The sequence below is a fragment of the Galeopterus variegatus genome, unplaced genomic scaffold (assembly GCF_000696425.1).
Source record: "Galeopterus variegatus unplaced genomic scaffold, G_variegatus-3.0.2 Scaffold3960, whole genome shotgun sequence".
NCBI lineage: Eukaryota > Metazoa > Chordata > Mammalia > Dermoptera > Cynocephalidae > Galeopterus > Galeopterus variegatus.
The window spans coordinates 53,154-70,826 of NW_007730071.1; the positions used below are offsets into that span (position 1 = coordinate 53,154).

Genomic DNA, 17,673 nt, shown 5'->3' on the forward strand with positions numbered 1-17,673 from the left:
TCTTTTCTTTTTTTTTTTTTTTTTGTCTTTTTTGTCTTTTTCCGTGTCCGGCAACGGATCGCAACCCTCAGTGCTGCCCCCATACCGGACCGGGGACCGGCAACGGGATCGCAACCCTCGGCGTTGCTCCCGCGCCTCGCTCAGCCAGTGAGCGGGAACCGGTCCGTATGTGGGATCCGAACCCTCGGGCGGGAGCGCCGCCACGCTTCCCAAGCGGCGCACTATCCAGTGCGCCACCGGGCCGGCCCATTGACACTCTTTTCAAGACACAATGCTACTGTTTCTGTTCCATCAGCCCACTTGGGCCACACTATTGTGGTCCTTGAAATTAATCTGTGTCATGTTTTTGGCTTTTTCAGACCACTTTCAGTCTGACCATGACATGATTTTTGTTTTTTTGTTTCTTTGTTTTTTTAAATTACAAAAGCCACTTAACGATAGACTAAGAGTCGAGATACTTGATAGACCTTCAATGCTCTCTGCCCACCCCCCACCCCCCACCATCCACAGGCTTCAAATGTTGTTGTTAATTGATCAACTCAGTAAGATTCTTGATTCTACCTGCTTTACTTTCTGGTCCATCCAGCTTAGTAACAAAGTTTGCTCACTGACTGTAGTAGTCCCTGGAAAAGGATCACCTTCTTTCAGCCTCCTTTTAAATAGTTGCTGTGATGAAGGGAGAAGAGGGCTACTATATAGACCCATTTTGAAAATTTGGGATTTCACTCTGACCATTCCTGAGCAGGATGCTACTTTCTTTCTTCTAATGCCAACCTCGGGGTGTGTTGTGGGTCTGCTATCTGAGTGGCAGCCTAACCAAAAGTGGGCATAGCATGTCAAACTTAATTCTGGGTCAGCCACCCAGAATCTCTCCAGACTTTCACAGTGCTAGATCATATGGTTAATGACCACCAGATTGAGTATACTGCCCATGTGTGTGACATAATGGCTTTCTGAAAATTTTATATAAATGTCCTTATCTTTCCTGCACTTGAACCTTCTAAATAAAAGTTCTGAGTATACATTGGAAGTAATAGGAAAAAAGGTGAAGTTATAGCTACCAGAATGAGATGTGACTTTTCTGGTGGTAGAGCAAGGACAACAACTGTGGCACCTGGGGAGGGAAGCCTAATTACATCACTTTGGCACTATAAGGCTTTCGGGACAGCCTCACTCACTGGCCATGATTGTTATGCATGATAGACTTGCCCCAGGCTTTCTCCTTGTGGGCCAAGGTGAAGTCTGTGCCATCACTAATACATCCCACTATATCTAGATTAATACTTCAAACCAAATGAAAATTTCATGACTAGAACTTAAAGAGAAAGCCACCCAGCTTTTTAAGGTAGGCCCTGATGATTTATAAAATTTGTCAGCTGATTGGGTCTAGAACCCTGTGGGGGCAGCTTAAGGGAATCACTGCCAGTTCACCTGTCCCTGCTGCTTGGAGTCCTGTTGATAGGAGATTTAATTAAATGCTGTTTGGGACAAATTGATGAATTTGTTCCCAACCTTTGTTAGTTAGAATAATAGGAGTGGTTTAGGGATTGGAATACTCAGAAAAATTTGTCAGTCATTGAAGGTGGTATAAAAATTAGGTTAATATTGTTGGGAGACAATTCTCCACGGGTCTCGTATTTCTGAATGTTATGCACAGTGAGGCACCAATAGCCTTTTGTTATGCACTACCTGTCCAAGGATGCATATAATTAATGGTCTTGGAAGACAGAGTGTCTCCCTTATGAGCACAGGGCAGGCATGAATTCTGCCCAGTATAAATGATTTGGGTTTCCTAATCTCATGTTTTCTCTTCTGCCGTGCAACCATGGCATGTGCAGGTTTTATTTGGCCATCTTCACATTGATCTGTGGGAACTGAAGCTTAGGTAACTATTGCAACTGTGCTGACACCCTGACTACTACTGTCACTGTGAGTGGTAAATTGTCTTTTGTCTCTGACCCAGGAGTCTCATGTCTTCTCCCAGCACCTGTGTCATCTTGGCTGATTAACTTGCTATGTTGTAAATAAGTCTAAGTCTTATACTCTTCACGGTTCTTGACACAAGATTGTCCAACACAGTATAAAAATAATCCATATGTTTGGAAAAAATATTTTTAGCCTACATGCCCAGGAAATAACCAGCGTAAAAATTATATAAATTACTACAAATCAATAAATAAGTGACAAGCTACTGAAAGAAACATACACAAAGAATATAAATAGCTAACTTAAAAGAAGAAACCAGTATGCAGAAGAAACATACAAAAAACATTATATTTTGTCAGGGAAAAATGCAAGTTAAAACCAGAGTGAGATTCCATTCATAGCTGAGACTGGCCAACTCTTTAGTTTTATATCATTCGATATTGGTGAGGATTTAAGGGAAATGGGAACCCTTATATATTGCAGGTAGAAGTGTAAATTTACAGAACTGCTTTAGAGAGTATTTTGAAGCCTAGTGAGGCCTGGCTTTAGCAGTCTCTATAATTTCTCTCCTTCCTTCCTTCTTTCCTTCCCTCCTCCTCCATGCCTTCCTCCCTCATTCTCTCCCTTTCTGCCCACAATCCTTCCTCCCTCCTCAACAGAGACTGTATACGAGGGTACTTCAAAATGTTTTTGGAAAAATAGAATTGAAAGATAATATAAATCTTTCCATTTACTTTTTGAAGTACTCCCTCATGTTATTCCAAAGGGAAATAATTGTTTAGGCTGTTAAAACTTACAGAGGTGGTTTTCCAAATTTGTAAAACTTGGATTGATTCTATAGCAAAATTTTTTTAAATTGTAAATTATTTTTCCTGCTTGTTAATTTCCCAGTTTCACCAAAATGAGTATATTTAATCCATTATGCATTTGAAAGAAAAAGTAAGTGTACTACTTAAAATTATATTTAATTTATGTTTATAAAACTGATATGTGATAAACTTTATAATGAATTTTAGCTTTTGAGGCTAAAACTACATCTACCCTCTTTCTCCCAAACTAAGAAGTGAGGAGTAGAGGGGAAGATAAAATACTTGTTACTGATACTAGTGATGCAATGGTGATTCTACTTCTAAAGGTCATTTGCTAGCTAGCCACTTCCTAGGTATGTCGATACTTCAAGTATCAATTTTATTAACCATAAAACTGAGAGGTAATAGGAAAAAAATGTATTATGAGAACAAAATGGATCTGAAGAATGAACTCTTCATACGTTCACATCCATTTATTGAGAACCAACTGTATTATTCTGCTTGGGTTGCCATCACAGAATACCACAGACCAGGTGGCTTAAACAACAGACATTTATTTTCTCACAGTTATGGAGGCTGGAAGTTTAGGGTCAAGGTGTTGGCAGGTTTGGTTTCTAGTGAGGCTCCTATTTTTGGCTTGCAGATGGCCACCTTCTCTCTGTGGCCTTCCCTCTGTGCATGCATGTCTCTCATCTCTTCCTTTTCTTATAGGAACACCAGTGCCTCACACTTGTGACCTCATTTAACCTTAATTACCTCCTAAAAAGGCCTATCTTCAAATACAATCACATTGGGATTTAAGGCTTTAACGTATGAATTTTGGGGGAACATAATTCAGTCCATAATACAATGTGCCTACCACTGTTGTGGTTCTTTGAGATACATTAGTGAACAAAACAGAGATTTCTCCCCTTGTGATTCTTGTATTCTAAAGGGAGGTGACAAACAATAAATAATAAACATTATAGGTATACAAATCATATAGTATGTGAGAAGGTAATAAGTGTTATGGACAAAACAATAAGAACAAGGGAGGGGGATTTGTACTGTTAGCACAGGCTTCAGGGTGGGTGACAATTTTAAATAGATTAGTCCCCCTGGAGTACTTGACATTTGAGCAAGATCCTGAAAGATATGAGAAAATTAGCAGTATAGATATCTGTTCTTGTTAAGTCTGGTGTTTATTCAAGTGAGAACAGCAGGCTTTATTGGGAAGCTATGGACAACATGATTTAGAGTCAGATGACCTTGATTCAAGTTCTACCTTTTGGCAAGTCAGAATCTGCACTAAATTGCATAACCAGCACCACAGGTTAAATGAATTCCAGAAATCAGCATATGTCAGAGCTGATTATCCCTATTTTAGATGAAAAATAGGAAAACAAATTGCTTCTGTGCTGAATTTGAACTTCTTCAGGAATCACTGATTGCAAAACTTATCATGTATAAATAACTCCTCTCCCCATTCCCAAAGGCACTTCTCTGTTACCTTGGTTTCATCGCACTGTTGACAGACTACCTCTTTCTTTGGTGTGAAAGATCAGTACTGACCTCATTGATAAATATGTCAATCAGAGGCATTCCAAATGGCTTTTCAGTTGAAGCTAGGGATGAGTTTTTGCTATGGGTAAGGCAAAGTTGTTGATGAAATTCAGCAGCTCTGCACTAATGTAAAATATCAAGTAAGAAATATTTATGGAGCATGCCCAGAATCACAGTTTACTCAGCAGCTAAGACCGTAATTCTGTCAACTCTTGATTATCCGTATTAATAAAAAATAAAAATATCACTGGTTAACATTGAGGATAATCTATACATTCTCACCAAAGACAGGAGAAAATAGCAGGAAATACACAGTGGCCAAATGGAAGAAGTAATTCTCAACATGGGCAGCATGGGAGGTCGTGAAGGCTTAACCGAAGATCAGTCAAATCTACCTGGCAGCAACCAGAGCAAAGAATGAGGGAAAAGGGAAATATAGGTCATGAAGGAGCATTCATTTTAACTTTAGGATGGATAATAAGAGGATGGATCCCTTTTTTTAAAAGAAAAAGTAAATAGGCCTAATATAATTCCTCATATTCATTTATTCTATAAATGAAGTGCCTTTTCTATGTCAGACCCTGGGCTGAGCTCTGGAGGGATAATAGCAAATAATCCAATCCTTACTTTTTTAGGAGATGACAGTGTAGTCAACAAAACATAAAAGTAAAACAATACAGCCCAGCGTGGCTGGGTTTTATGCACAGGGACCTCTGGGAACCAAGCAGGAAGCCCCTGGCCCAGAGCAGAGAGTGAATGTGACAGGCCGGGAAGGTTTCCAGGAGCAACCAAAGCCCGATTGCATCTTACTGGAGCAGCTGCTGTTAGCTGTGCCTTCACAAGGCCATCCAACCACCATTCATTAAGCCATCTTGGCTTGTTAAGCATGTGTGCTAAGGTCTAGAATGATCAAGAATCATTCCAGTTTTTGTAGAGGATTCATAAAGCAAATGTACTTCACAGGGCCTGGTTTTCCAAAACCTTGCAATTTCAAATACTGATCTTACAAAGGACAGGAAATTTTCCCCAGGCTATTGAATCTCTGTTGCAAGGTAAGAATTGTAACACAGCAAGGTTGCTGGCTTAAAGACAGACAAGTTACTAATTGATATGTAAAGTTACTAAAAAGCTGCCAGAGGGAAAAGGAATGTTTGCTCAATCAAGCCTTTGTTAGTGGATCACTTAATTGCCTAACAGAATGTCATCCAACTTGTTTTTACTGAATGTTACCGGCTTCTACTGTAAAACTTGTTAAACTGTACTTAGCAAAAGCCCACCTATGTCTCTTCCTGTAACTTCTTGGTCTGGAGAATAAATGCAGGAAGAGAACCCCAAGTCATGGTTAATTTCCCAAATGGAAAAATGCCTCGTGCTTGAGGAAGTTCTGGGATATTAACCCCTTTCTGGGGCTTCTCACTGCTCAAAAGAAATGGGCTTTGAGTAATCTTTGGCAGCTCCATTACCCAGGGGAAAAGGGGTGACAAATCCATAGGAGGCAAAACAACAAGTTTTCTAAACTTAGACTCTACTGAAGTGAAACCGATATCAACAAGCTCAAAGATGTGTCATTAGACACTGTGAGGAAGTTATAAAAAGGATTTTCAGCAGCACAAGTCTGTTCCACTGCATTTGGGGGTGGTGGTATGAGGTATGGTAATACAGCATCTGGGAAGATGGTAGGTGGGCAGCACGTGGAATTGAAGACAGATGAAACACCATGACCAAGGGTGACTTTGGAGAACCACACTTAGTTCCGTTTGGCTACAGTTTACAGTGTGCAAGGAAGATGGAGAGAGATTAGGCAGGAGAGCAGAAACAGAGCGAGCAAGGCCCGTGTGCTGGAGGAAGGCAGTGGGTTTATTCTATGGACATATGGATATTTGTGAGGGATGAATTCAATGATTAAAACGGCAAAGTGATGTGTGAAAATTTAGATTTTCAGTCATTCTGGCCTCAGTGTGGAGGTCAGACTAGAGAGGGGAGGGACTGGGGGTTGCAGGGACCAGTTAAGATTTTCAGCATTTGCCTGGGCATGAAACAAGAAGATGCGAATCAAGACTGCGTAAGTGAGAAAAAAGAGAGAAACGCGAAAGGAGAAATAATTTACAGGACTTGGTAACTGATTGTATGGCCTTGGTATTTCAGAGGAAAGGGGTGAGCATGCCCTCCTGTCTTTCAGTCTGTGCAACTTAGTGTATCAGCCGAGCTTACCCTCTTGTGTGGATTTTTCAGCAGAAGTGAGGGTTTAACAAACTCTGAGGCTTTATATATGTAGTAAAAAGTGCTTTGGTAGGGTACAAATTCTTTAATGAATTTTAAATTTCTTGAGTGTAAATATCATTTCTTAATTGTTTTAATCTGTTTTAGTGCAATTTTGTAGAACTTGATAAAGTAATGCTTTAGCCTAAATTAATCTGATATATAAAAAGCAAAGATGTATATAAACCTTTAGTTTAAAAAAAAATTACTTGAAAATGACATCCCTTATAGCACTACACATATTGAAAGAATGTTAGGTTACCAGTGACACAGCTTTTATAGCCTTTACATTCTCCTTCAAAAGAAAACTAGCACTAGTCATGAAAACATAAACTAAGGTAACAGTTTTATGTGGAATAAAAGGTGTAACTGGTTTCCTTCTTTGGATTAATTAATTAATTAATTTATTTATTTTATTTTTTGTCTTTTGTCTTTTTCCGTGTCCAGCAACGGATCACAACCCTCAGTGTTGCCCCCGTACCAGACCGGGGACCGGCAATGGGATCGCAACCCTCGGTGTTGCTCCCGCGCCTCGCTCAGCCAGTGAGCGGGAACCGGTCTGTATGTGGGATCCGAACCCTCGGGCGGGAGCGCCGCCGCGCTTCCCAAGCAGCGCACTATCCAGTGCGCCACCGGGCCGGCCCTGGATTAATTTAATTAATGTCACTACTAGTAGTGGCTTTTTGGATTATTAACTTATTCTAAAAGAAAGGGCTATCTTTTATTTCATGAATTATGGTTTGGTAGAGACTGAGGTTTAGAGATGGAATAAATTTATATAGACTAACTCTGTAGAGAAAGTTTAACAATAATGTTTCATGGACAATGCTCAGTGGAGAAAGCAATTGCTATTTCAGGCCCTTTTGGCCTGAAGAGATTTTATTCCAAATCTGTGGTTTAAATGCATAACAAAAGCAAGGAAACTTTAATGGTACTTGCTTTGAAATTAGAATGTGATTACTTTTAAGACACTATGGATAGTTTTATTGCCTTAAACTATTTTTAAAATGTGATACTTTTTAATAGTCTCTACAACTATGTGCTGTTCAGAAGAAAAGCTAGTAGAGAATTCACTTTGGTTGAGTTAGGTGAGAATCTGCAGATAATTGCAGGAAAAGATGTTATGTTTTGACCTGGTGATCATTAGTCTTTTCCATGCCTTCCCTAAAGCTTGACACAGGGGCGTTTCCAGTGGAACACTTTTAGCCTCATTGGACCAACTGGCAGTGTAAGGTTATTAAAACTTTTCATTTTGGAATGTTCAATGATTTGGGGAAAGGTCATGATGAGTGTGAACATAATTCACACATATATACAGTTTTGATTTATGTTTTATTCCTTGAAACATGTTAGAGGGATATGAACTGTTTCTGACATATAGGTCTGAAATCTTTGTAATCTGTGTGTCTAAAAAAAAAAATAGTACCTGTTCTTGAGAGTGTTAGTTCTCAGGAGTTTGTCTTAGAAATAGGTCAAGATAGGGCCAGCCCGGTGGCACACTGGAGAGTGCGCCGCTTGGGAGCGCGGCGGTGCTCCCGCCGAGGGTTTGGATCCCATGTGGAGACCGGTTCCCGCTCACTGGCTGAGCGCAGTGCGGGCACAACACCGAGGGTTGCGATCCCGTTGCCGGTCCCCGGTACGGGCGCGACACCGAGGGTTGCGATCCTGTTACCAGTCAGTAAAAAAGGTAAAAAAGGAAAAAAAAAAAAGAAAAGAAACAGGTCAAGATAAAGACTCCTTACCCGGCCATACATGCTCTGGTATGCCTCTGCAATCATCATCCTTTGTGCATTGCAGCGCTGAGTTAGGATGTTGATCAGCATGTCTTTGTCACAGTCTGGAAAAGAATAGTATTTGAAGATTAATACAGTTGCTACTCTGTAGCTAGGAACAACCCATTATCTAAGGATCAAAACCAGTGTGCAAGCATTATTCCTGATTGTACTTTAAAGCAGAGAGCAATTTTAACTAAACTTGGAAATCACATAGCAACCCTGGATGAAGCATATGTTTTCCTATCTCTCATTTAGTGTTTTACAACAGGTTGCCTCCTTTTCTTTAAAAAGATCCAATAAGAAGTACAGAAAAGTAAAGAAAATGTATGCTTTCTTCAACCTTCCTACCCAACCAAAAGACCTTCAAGCTGATTAGTGTTTAAATGGTAAGAGCATCTTTCTCATTGCACAGTTAGGGAGATATGGCTTGCAATGAACACATCTTAGGACAAAAATGACTGCTCTTTTCAGTACCTCTGGAGGAAGGAGGGGTAATGGAGAAGGAAATCATGGAAGCACAAGGTGTCTGCCTACTTCTGAGGAATGGTGTGAACCCTTCATGCTTTTCATGGGGCATGATCTTTCTTGCCCTTAATATAGGCTCTGTTTCTGGGAGTACCTTCTCCACTTCCTCCTGTACCAACACAGGGAGCTAATAGACCACCTTAATGAATAACTGGTGTAGATAATTTTCATTGTAATGACAATCAGAAGAGTGACTAACACAGTCTTAACATTTCTCTCAGATTGGCTAAAATTTAGACAGGTTTCTTCTTAATTACAGACCCCCAACCTCCCTTTCCTTAGACTGTTTATTTTGGAAAGCTTTCCATTGCAAATTCTTTCTTTGCTCCTTAGAGATGTAAGTCTTCTCCCACCCTCTTGTCTGTAAGTTTTACGACCCAGAAATGTCTTTCTTTAGAACCTGGAAGCCATCCTTTTGAAATGTAATCACGAAGAAAGACAGAGCTCCTTTTGCCTAGTGTCCATGTGAGGGTAGGAATCTAACTCTAGTAAGTGCCAATTGCCAGTTGCAGATGGCCTAATCACAATGACCAATGCCTCCCATCCCAACATGCTACAATACTTTTCCACTAGCTCACCCCAGTGCTTAAAAACTCTCCCACCTTTTGTTTCAGGAGAGTTGAGTTCAGTCTCTCTCCTCTCTTGCCATGGTCTTGATCCCTTTTGCAATAGTGTTAAATAAAGTCTTTCTTGCTTTATAAATTCTATCTGGTATAATTTTTCTTTGACAAGAGAAAATGTTTAATGAAGAAGAGAAGAAATATTAAAGTGAAAGACTAGATGTTAAACAAATCATCTTTTTGGAAATTAAAGCCATTCTGGATGGTCTTAGAATCACAGGAAGGCCATGAGTCAGGTGCTCAAATATCCAGTGAATAAGGGCAAGTGACTAAGATTTACATAGATGACTGTGCCAGTGAGAAGCAGGAGGATCAAGGTGCTTTAGACAGGTGAGAGAAATGGTCTGAAAGCTGTAATACGGAGGGAGAAAGGCATAGAATCATCTCCAAAGACTAAAATTAATGGCTTCTGACAGAAAAAACAGCCTCCACTGAAGGCGTAGAGCAACATGGTGCCTGGGGCTAGCCCAGTAATGCCCTGAATTTGGAGGAAAATACATAACTGCAAAGGAGTCTATTAACTGTATGATGAGTATTCCAAAATGAACAGATTTTAATAACAAGTAAAAGATTTTAAAATTGCTTCTATTGCCTTATTCTTACTATCATCACATTTATGTAATCATTATAGTCTTCTGCATTTTGTCATTGATTCTGTTGAGATATTCATAACCTACCTCTCAAAATTACTTGTCATTTTCTTATGTTTTCATAGCAATTTTTGCTTATTTATCCTTTTAGAGATATTTCAGAATAATTTTTTATGTATCTCAAAAATTATATTAAAATTTCTTTATTAAAATAACTAAAGTTAGGAATCAATTTTGAAAGAGATATCTTTCTGTCACTAACGTGAAATATCTGATGAACTATTTAAGGGTTTTTCTTTTAAAAAAGACTTGATAAAGATTTGTAGTTTTTTGTTTGTTTGTTTGTTTGCTAATGACAAGAAGCTTTATTTTGCTAAAATTACTCATATTTGTATTTCTGTGATATTTAAAGTTACATTATTTTAATTTTATTTCTTAATACATAATTTTGCTGCTTAATTAAGGAAATGATTTTGGATTTTATGGTTACCTTGTATCCAGAAAAAATATTCAACTTATAATTTTTAATAATTTCTTATTTGATTATCTTGGATTTCTAGATATATAATATCTTCTAATAATAACTTTGATTTTTCTTTCAGAATCATTGCATATTTTTCTCTTTCTCATTCTATTGCCTTAGGTTGGGGATTCATATTTTCTGGTTTTAGCAGAAAATCCTGGAAAAATGAACCACAGCAACTTTGTAGACTTTTACAAGATGCACTGGACTCTTTTGTAGTATTTGTATTCTACAAAGTTGTCATAAACAGTGAATTAGTGAATGCTGAACTATTGCTCCTAGGGAAAGGACAGGGTTAGGTCTCTACAACACTTTGTTTACAATATTTTTTGTCAACTGAAATGCCATTTGCATTATAGGTTTGTTTGACAATGTTCTAGCAAAACAAGCAGTCTCATCAGCACAGAAAACCTACACTTTCACACATTCTTTTCCTTTTCCTGTATAATATGTGGAAGGTATTTTTAAAGTTCTTTTGCAGCCTCCTGATCTGCAGAACTTGTCTCACCTTGCAGACAGCACTACTATCAAAGGAAAGCTGACCATTAAGCATCTTTTAAAAAATTATTACCATCTGTTAGCACCCACAAATTCAAGTACTTTTTTATCTTTTCCATAGCTTCATAACATAGAATAGATGCTACTTTAGCATTTTCTGGATAGTCTCATGTACAGATCAATAAATTTTATTTTCTTTTTTCTGGATGTATAGTATTATTAATTCATTAACATTAAATTCATAGCCAACAGCACTAAAACTCATGTTTGGATTTAGCTTATGTAACACACATACTTTGTCCTGAATACTTCTTTTTGTGCATAGAAACACTAAAACAGCACTTTAGCACTATGCTTGGGGCGATTTTAATCAGCAAAATTACAAACAAAAAGCATTAAAAAATGCAAAGAGTGTGGCACTGAATAGACCACAAAAAGGACATTTATTTACAGTATGAGAGCTAAAGCAGGAAGAAATAGCTAAATAAGTAGTCACCTTGCTTGATCTCAACTAGGAATATGCATTCTAGTAACTAAAATATTTCACTTCTCTGCACTTGTCTTCAAATGACCATGAAAGCACTACAAATATTGATTTTAGGGTTATATACAAAATTTGGCAATTAGACAAATTTGCAAGTATGGAATCCATGAATAAGAAGGATTGACTGTAGGATTACACAGATAAAAGTGATGTACTAGGCAGGAAAATAATTATTACTAAAATCTGAAATTATTTCTAAATAGAACTGAGTATTCTAAAAACCCCCACAACTTTAAATATAAAGACATAATAGATTAAAAGTAAAAGAAGAAACATGTACTATGCTAACATAATCAAAAGAAAGCTGGAGTAGGTGTACTAATTGTAGACAAGAAAGACTTCAGAACAAAGAAGTTATCAGATAAATAGGATCATTATATAACAATAATAATGGGGTCAATTCTCTAAGAAGGCATAACAAATCTTAATGGGTATGTGCCAAATAGCAGAGTGTCAAAATAGATGAGGCAAAGACTGATAGAATTGCAAAGATAAATAGATAAATTCACTGTTATAGCTAGATACTTCAATACCTCCTTATCAGTCAATGACAGATCCAGCAGGCAGAAAATCAGTGAACTGAACAGCACCATCAATCAACTGGATCTAATTGACATCCATAGAATTCTTAATGCAACAACAGCAGAATACATATTCTTCTCAAAGTCACATAGAACATTTACCAAGACAGAACACATTCTGGGCCATAAAGCACACCTTAACAAATTAAAAAAAAAAGAAGTAACCATACAAAATATGCTCTCAGATCACAATGTAATTAAGCTAGAAATCAATAACAGAAAGACAGCTAGAAAACTCCAAAATACAAGCATACTAAACAGCACAGTTCTAAATAATACATGGGGCAGATAAAGTCTCAGAGAATTTTTTAAATTTTCAAATGAAATGAAAATGAAAGCACAACATGTTAAAATTTGTGAGATACAACAAATGCGATGCTTAGAGAAAAATAGATAACATTGAAAGCAAATATGAGAAAAGAAGAAATATCAGAAATCAACAATTTAATTTCTGCCAAAACTAGAGAGAGAGAGAAAAAAAGAGCAAATTAAACCTAAAGTAAACAGAAGAAAAAAATAATAAAAATTAGAGCAGAAATCTATAAAATTGAGAACAGGAACTCATTAGAAAAAACCAATGACACCAAAAGCAGGTTCTTTAAAAAAAATCAATAAAATTTATAATTTTCTAGGCAGGTTAACTAAGAAAAAAAGAGAGATACACAAAATGCTTATATCAGAAATGAAAAAAGGCCCATCACTACTGATTTCATAGACATTGAAAGTATAATAAAAGAATATTTTAAACAATTCTATGCCCACAAATTTGATAGTCTAGATAAAATGGATTGATTCTTTCAAAGATGCAATCTACCCAAACTCCTACAACCCCCCCCCCACCAGTCTTTTTCTGTTAAAGAAACTGAATAAATAATTAGTAACTTGCTGAAACATGCCCAGATGGGTTCACTGGTGAATACTACCAAACTTTTAAGGAAGAAATACTGATTCTCTACAATCTCTTCCAGAAAACAGCAGCAGAAGGAGTACTTTTTGATTCATTCCATGAGGCTAACATTACCTAATACCACATCCAGAGAAAAACATTATAAGAAGAAATAGCTACTGAGCAACATCTCTCATAAACATAGATGTAAAAATCCTCAAAAAATTAACAAATAGAATATAACAATGTATACAAAAGAATTATACTTCATGACCAAGTGGGATTTATCCCAGGAATGCAAGGCTGTTTCAACACTCAAAAATCAATTAATGTAATCCATCACATCAACAAGCTAGAGAAGAAAAACCACATGATTATATTGACAGATGTAGAAAAAGCATTTGACAAAATCCAACACCTGTTCAAGATAAAAACTCTCAGAACACTAGGAATAAAAGGGAACTTCCTTGATTTGATTAAAAACAACTTCAAAAAACCTATGGCTGGCATCATACTTAATGGTGAAAAAGATCAGAAACAAGGTGAGGATGTCACTCCAAATAATATTCAGTATATCAAAAAAGATCCATTTTAATTTGTGTGCTCCTTTGTCAAGATTTAGGAATGTAGGTTAAAAATTGCTCCAGTTGTCCAGGATCTCACAGGGATGGTGTGACAATCATATATGTTAATACAGGCATACCTCAGAAATTTTGCATGTTCAATTCCAAACCACCACAATAAAATAAATATTGCAATAAAGCAAGTCACAAATTTTTTGGTTTCCTATTGCATATACAAGTTATGTTTCCACTATACTGTAGTCTATTCAGTGCGCAATAGCATTAAATCTAGGAAAACAATGTATGGACTTTAATTAAAAAATACTTTACTGCTAAAAAATGTTAACAGTCACCTGAGCCTTTAGTGAGTGCTAATCTTTTGGCTGGTGGAGAGTATTGCTTCCATGTGGATCGTTGCTGACTGATCAGGGTTGTAGTTGCTGAAGTTGGGGTGACTATGATAATTTCTTAGAAATAAGACAACAATGAAGTTTGCCACATCAATTAACTCTTCCTTTCATAAAAGATTTCTCTGTAGCACGCACTGCTGTTTGATAGCATTTTATCCACAGTAGAACTGCTTTCAAAATTGGAGTCAATCCTCTCAAGCCCTTCCACTGCTTTATCAACTGTTTATGTAATATTCTAAATCCTTGCTGTCACTTCACCAGGAGTAGATTCAATCTAAAGAAACCACTTTCTTTGCTCATCCATAAGAAGCAATTCCTCATTTATTAAAGTTTTATCATGAGATTGCAGCAATTCAGCCACATATTGAGGCTGCACTTCTGATTCTATTTCTCTTGCTATTTTTATCACATCTTCAGTTGATTCTCCACCGACATCTTGAATCCCTCAAAGTCATCCTGAGGGTATAAATCAACTTCTTCCAAACTCCTGACTGTTGATATTTTGACCTCCTCCCATAAAACATGAATATTTTTAATGGCATCTAGAATGGTAAGTCAAAGGTATTTAATTTACTTTGCCCAGATCCATCAGAGGAATCACTATCTATGGAAGGTATAGCCTTACAGACTATATTTCTTATATAATAGGACTTGAAAGTTCATGGGCTGCAGAATGGATTTTGTGCAACCAGGCCTGAAAACAATGTTAATATCCTTGTACATCTCCATCAGAGCTCTTGGGTGATTAGGTGCATAATCAATGAGCAATATTTTGAAAGGAGTCTTTTTTTCTGAGCAGTAGGTTTCAACATTGGACTTAAAATATTCAGTAAACCATGCTGTAAATAGATGTTCTGTCGTCCAGGCTTTGTTGTTCCACTTACAGAGCATAGGCAGAGTAGATTTAGCATAATTCTTAAAGGCCCTAGGATTTGGGGAATGGTAAATAAACATTGGCTTCAATTTAAAGTTACCAGCTGCATTAACTTCTAACAAGACAGTCAGCCTGTCTTTTGAAGATTGTAATCCAGACTTTGACTTCCTTCTGTAACTATGAAAGTCCTTGATGGCATCTTCTTCCCAAATAAGGCTGTTTCATCTACACTGAAAATGTGTAGTTTAGCTTAGCATAGTTTTAGTGTAATCTTAAAAGTGGATTAAGATCATTAATCCACCTTCATTAATGATCTTAGCTGGATCTTCTGAATAACTTGCTGCAGCTTCTATGTCAGCACTTGCTGCTTCATCTTGCACCTTTATGTTATAGAGACAGCTTCTTTCCTTAAACCTTATAAACCAACCTCTGCTAGCTTTAAAACTTTCTTCAGCAGCTTCCTCACCTCTCTCAGTCATCATAGAATTGAAGAGAGTAAGGACTCTGCTCTGGATTAGACTTTGGCCTAAGGGAATGTTGTGGTTGGTATGATCTTCTATATAGACGACTACTAAAATTTCTCCATATCAGCAATAAAGTTTTTTTTTAATCATTCATGTGTTCACTGGAGTAGCACTTTTAATTTCCTTCAAGAGCTTTTCCTTTGCATTCACAACTTGGCTAACTGGTGCAAGAAGCCTAGCTTCCAGCCTATCTTGGCTTTTAATGTGCATTCCTTACTAAGCATAATCATTTCTTGCTTTTGATTTAAAGACATGCAACTGTCCCTTTCCCTTGAACACTTAGAGGCCATTGTAGTGTTATTAATTGACCTAACTGCAACATTGTTATGTCTCAAGGAATAGGGAGTCCAGCGGACAGGGACAGAGAAGGGGGAACGGATGGTTGGTAGAGCAGTCAGATCACGCACATTTATTGATTAGGTTTACCATCTTATATGGGCATGGTTTGTAGCACCCCCACACAATTACAATAGTAACATAAAAGATCATGGATCACAGACCACCATAAAAATATAATAATAAAGAGTAAAGTTTGAAATATTACAAGAATTACCAGAACATGACACAGAGACATGCAGGGAGCACATGCTGTTTAAAAAATAGTCACTAAAAGCAGGTTTGCCACAAACCCATGAGTTGTAAAAAAATCAGTATCCTTGAAGTGCAAAATAAAGAGAAGCTCAATAAAATGAGGTGTGCCTACAGATACAAAAAAAGTGCAGTTGTGGTAAGAATGCATAGGCTGGGCCGGCCCGGTGGCGCACTGGAGAAGTGCGCCGCTTGGGAGCGTGGCGGCGCTCCCGCCGAGGGTTCGGATCCCATGTGGAGACCGGTTCCGCTCACTGGCTGAGCGTGGTGCAGGCACAACACCGAGGGTCGCGATCCCGTTGCCGGTCCCCGGTACGGGCGTGACACTGAGGGTTGCGATCCCATTACCAGTCAGTAAAAAAGACAAAAAGGAAAAAAAAAAAAAAGAATGCATAGGCTTGGGAAGTAGCTTCTATGGGTGAGGAATTGGAAAGTGGACAGCACTAGTAGGGAATGTTAACTGAGATGTGTCCCTTTTTAGACTAGTGAATTTTTATGCAAATTAAGATGACTTTTATTAAAACTACTCATTTTCATTTGCTTTAGGTTATGTTTTTGCTTTCAGATTTTTCTAGGGAAAACATGTAGCCAGAGGAAAACATTAGTAATTGTCTTTCAGTTGCGCTTTGCCAGGGTCATCAGGATGAGTAGACTTTTGAAGCATTTCAAGCTGTGTTCTTGCTCTGGCATGCTACAGTGGACACTATGCAATCAAACACAAAATTTTCTGAAATACTTCAGCCTCAAACACTGATGAGCAAAAATTACAACGGTTAAAATGAATCCACATTCTGATCCTAAAATTGCAATGACAGGAAAATTGAAACTGGAGCAAAGAAAAAATTTTTGTTCTGATCTATAGTTTTAAGGTAAAAATTGTATTTTTAAAGAAAAAGTTTGGGCCGGCCCGGTGGCGCACTGCTACAGTGCGCCGCTTGGGAGCGCGGTGGCGCTCCCGCCGAGGGTTCGGATCCCACATACAGACCGGTTCCCGCTCACTGGCTGAGCGAGGTGTGAGAGCAACACCGAGAGTTGCGATCCCGTTGCTGGTCCCGGTCCGGTACGGGCGCGACACTGAGGGTTGTGATCCATTGCCAGACACGAAAAAAGACAAAAAAGGAAAAAAAAAAAAAAAAGAAAAAGTTAATTCATAACTTTTTGTTACCTTGAATCTATATTTTTCTAGGGATGACTGATATTTTAAAAGGCATGAAAAAAGGAAAGATGGCAAGTAAACAACCTAACAGTTCACCTTAAAGAACTAGAAAAACAAGAACAATCCAAACCCAAAGCTAGCAGACAGAAAGAAATCATCCAGATCAGAGCAGAACTTAATGAAATTGAAACCCAAAAAACAATACAAAAGATCAATGAATCAAAAAGTTAGTTGTTTGAAAAGATAAATAAAATTGAAAAACCATTAGCATGGCTAACAAAAAAAAGGAGAAGATTCAAATAACAAAAATTAGAAATGAAAAAGGTGATATTACAACTGATCCATCTGAAATACAAGGAATCATTCAAGACTACTATAAACAACTATACGCCAACAAATTTGAAAATCTGGAGGAAACAGATAAATTTCTGCACACACACAAGCTCCCAAAACTGAGCCATGAAGACGTAGAAAATCTGA

General features: G+C 37.7%; 1 protein-coding gene across 1 annotated transcript in view; it reads right to left on the reverse strand.

Moving 5' to 3' along the window:
• Positions 1-17,673, reverse strand: part of ANXA10 (annexin A10) — a gene marked incomplete at its 3' end in the record, with an annotated part of 101,184 nt that overhangs the window by 43,211 nt on the left and 40,300 nt on the right. Inside the window, exon 4 of the mRNA XM_008586354.1 lies at positions 8,279-8,373. Within this exon, the coding sequence (XP_008584576.1) occupies positions 8,279-8,373 (95 nt within the window). The remainder of the gene's footprint in view (positions 1-8,278; positions 8,374-17,673) is intronic.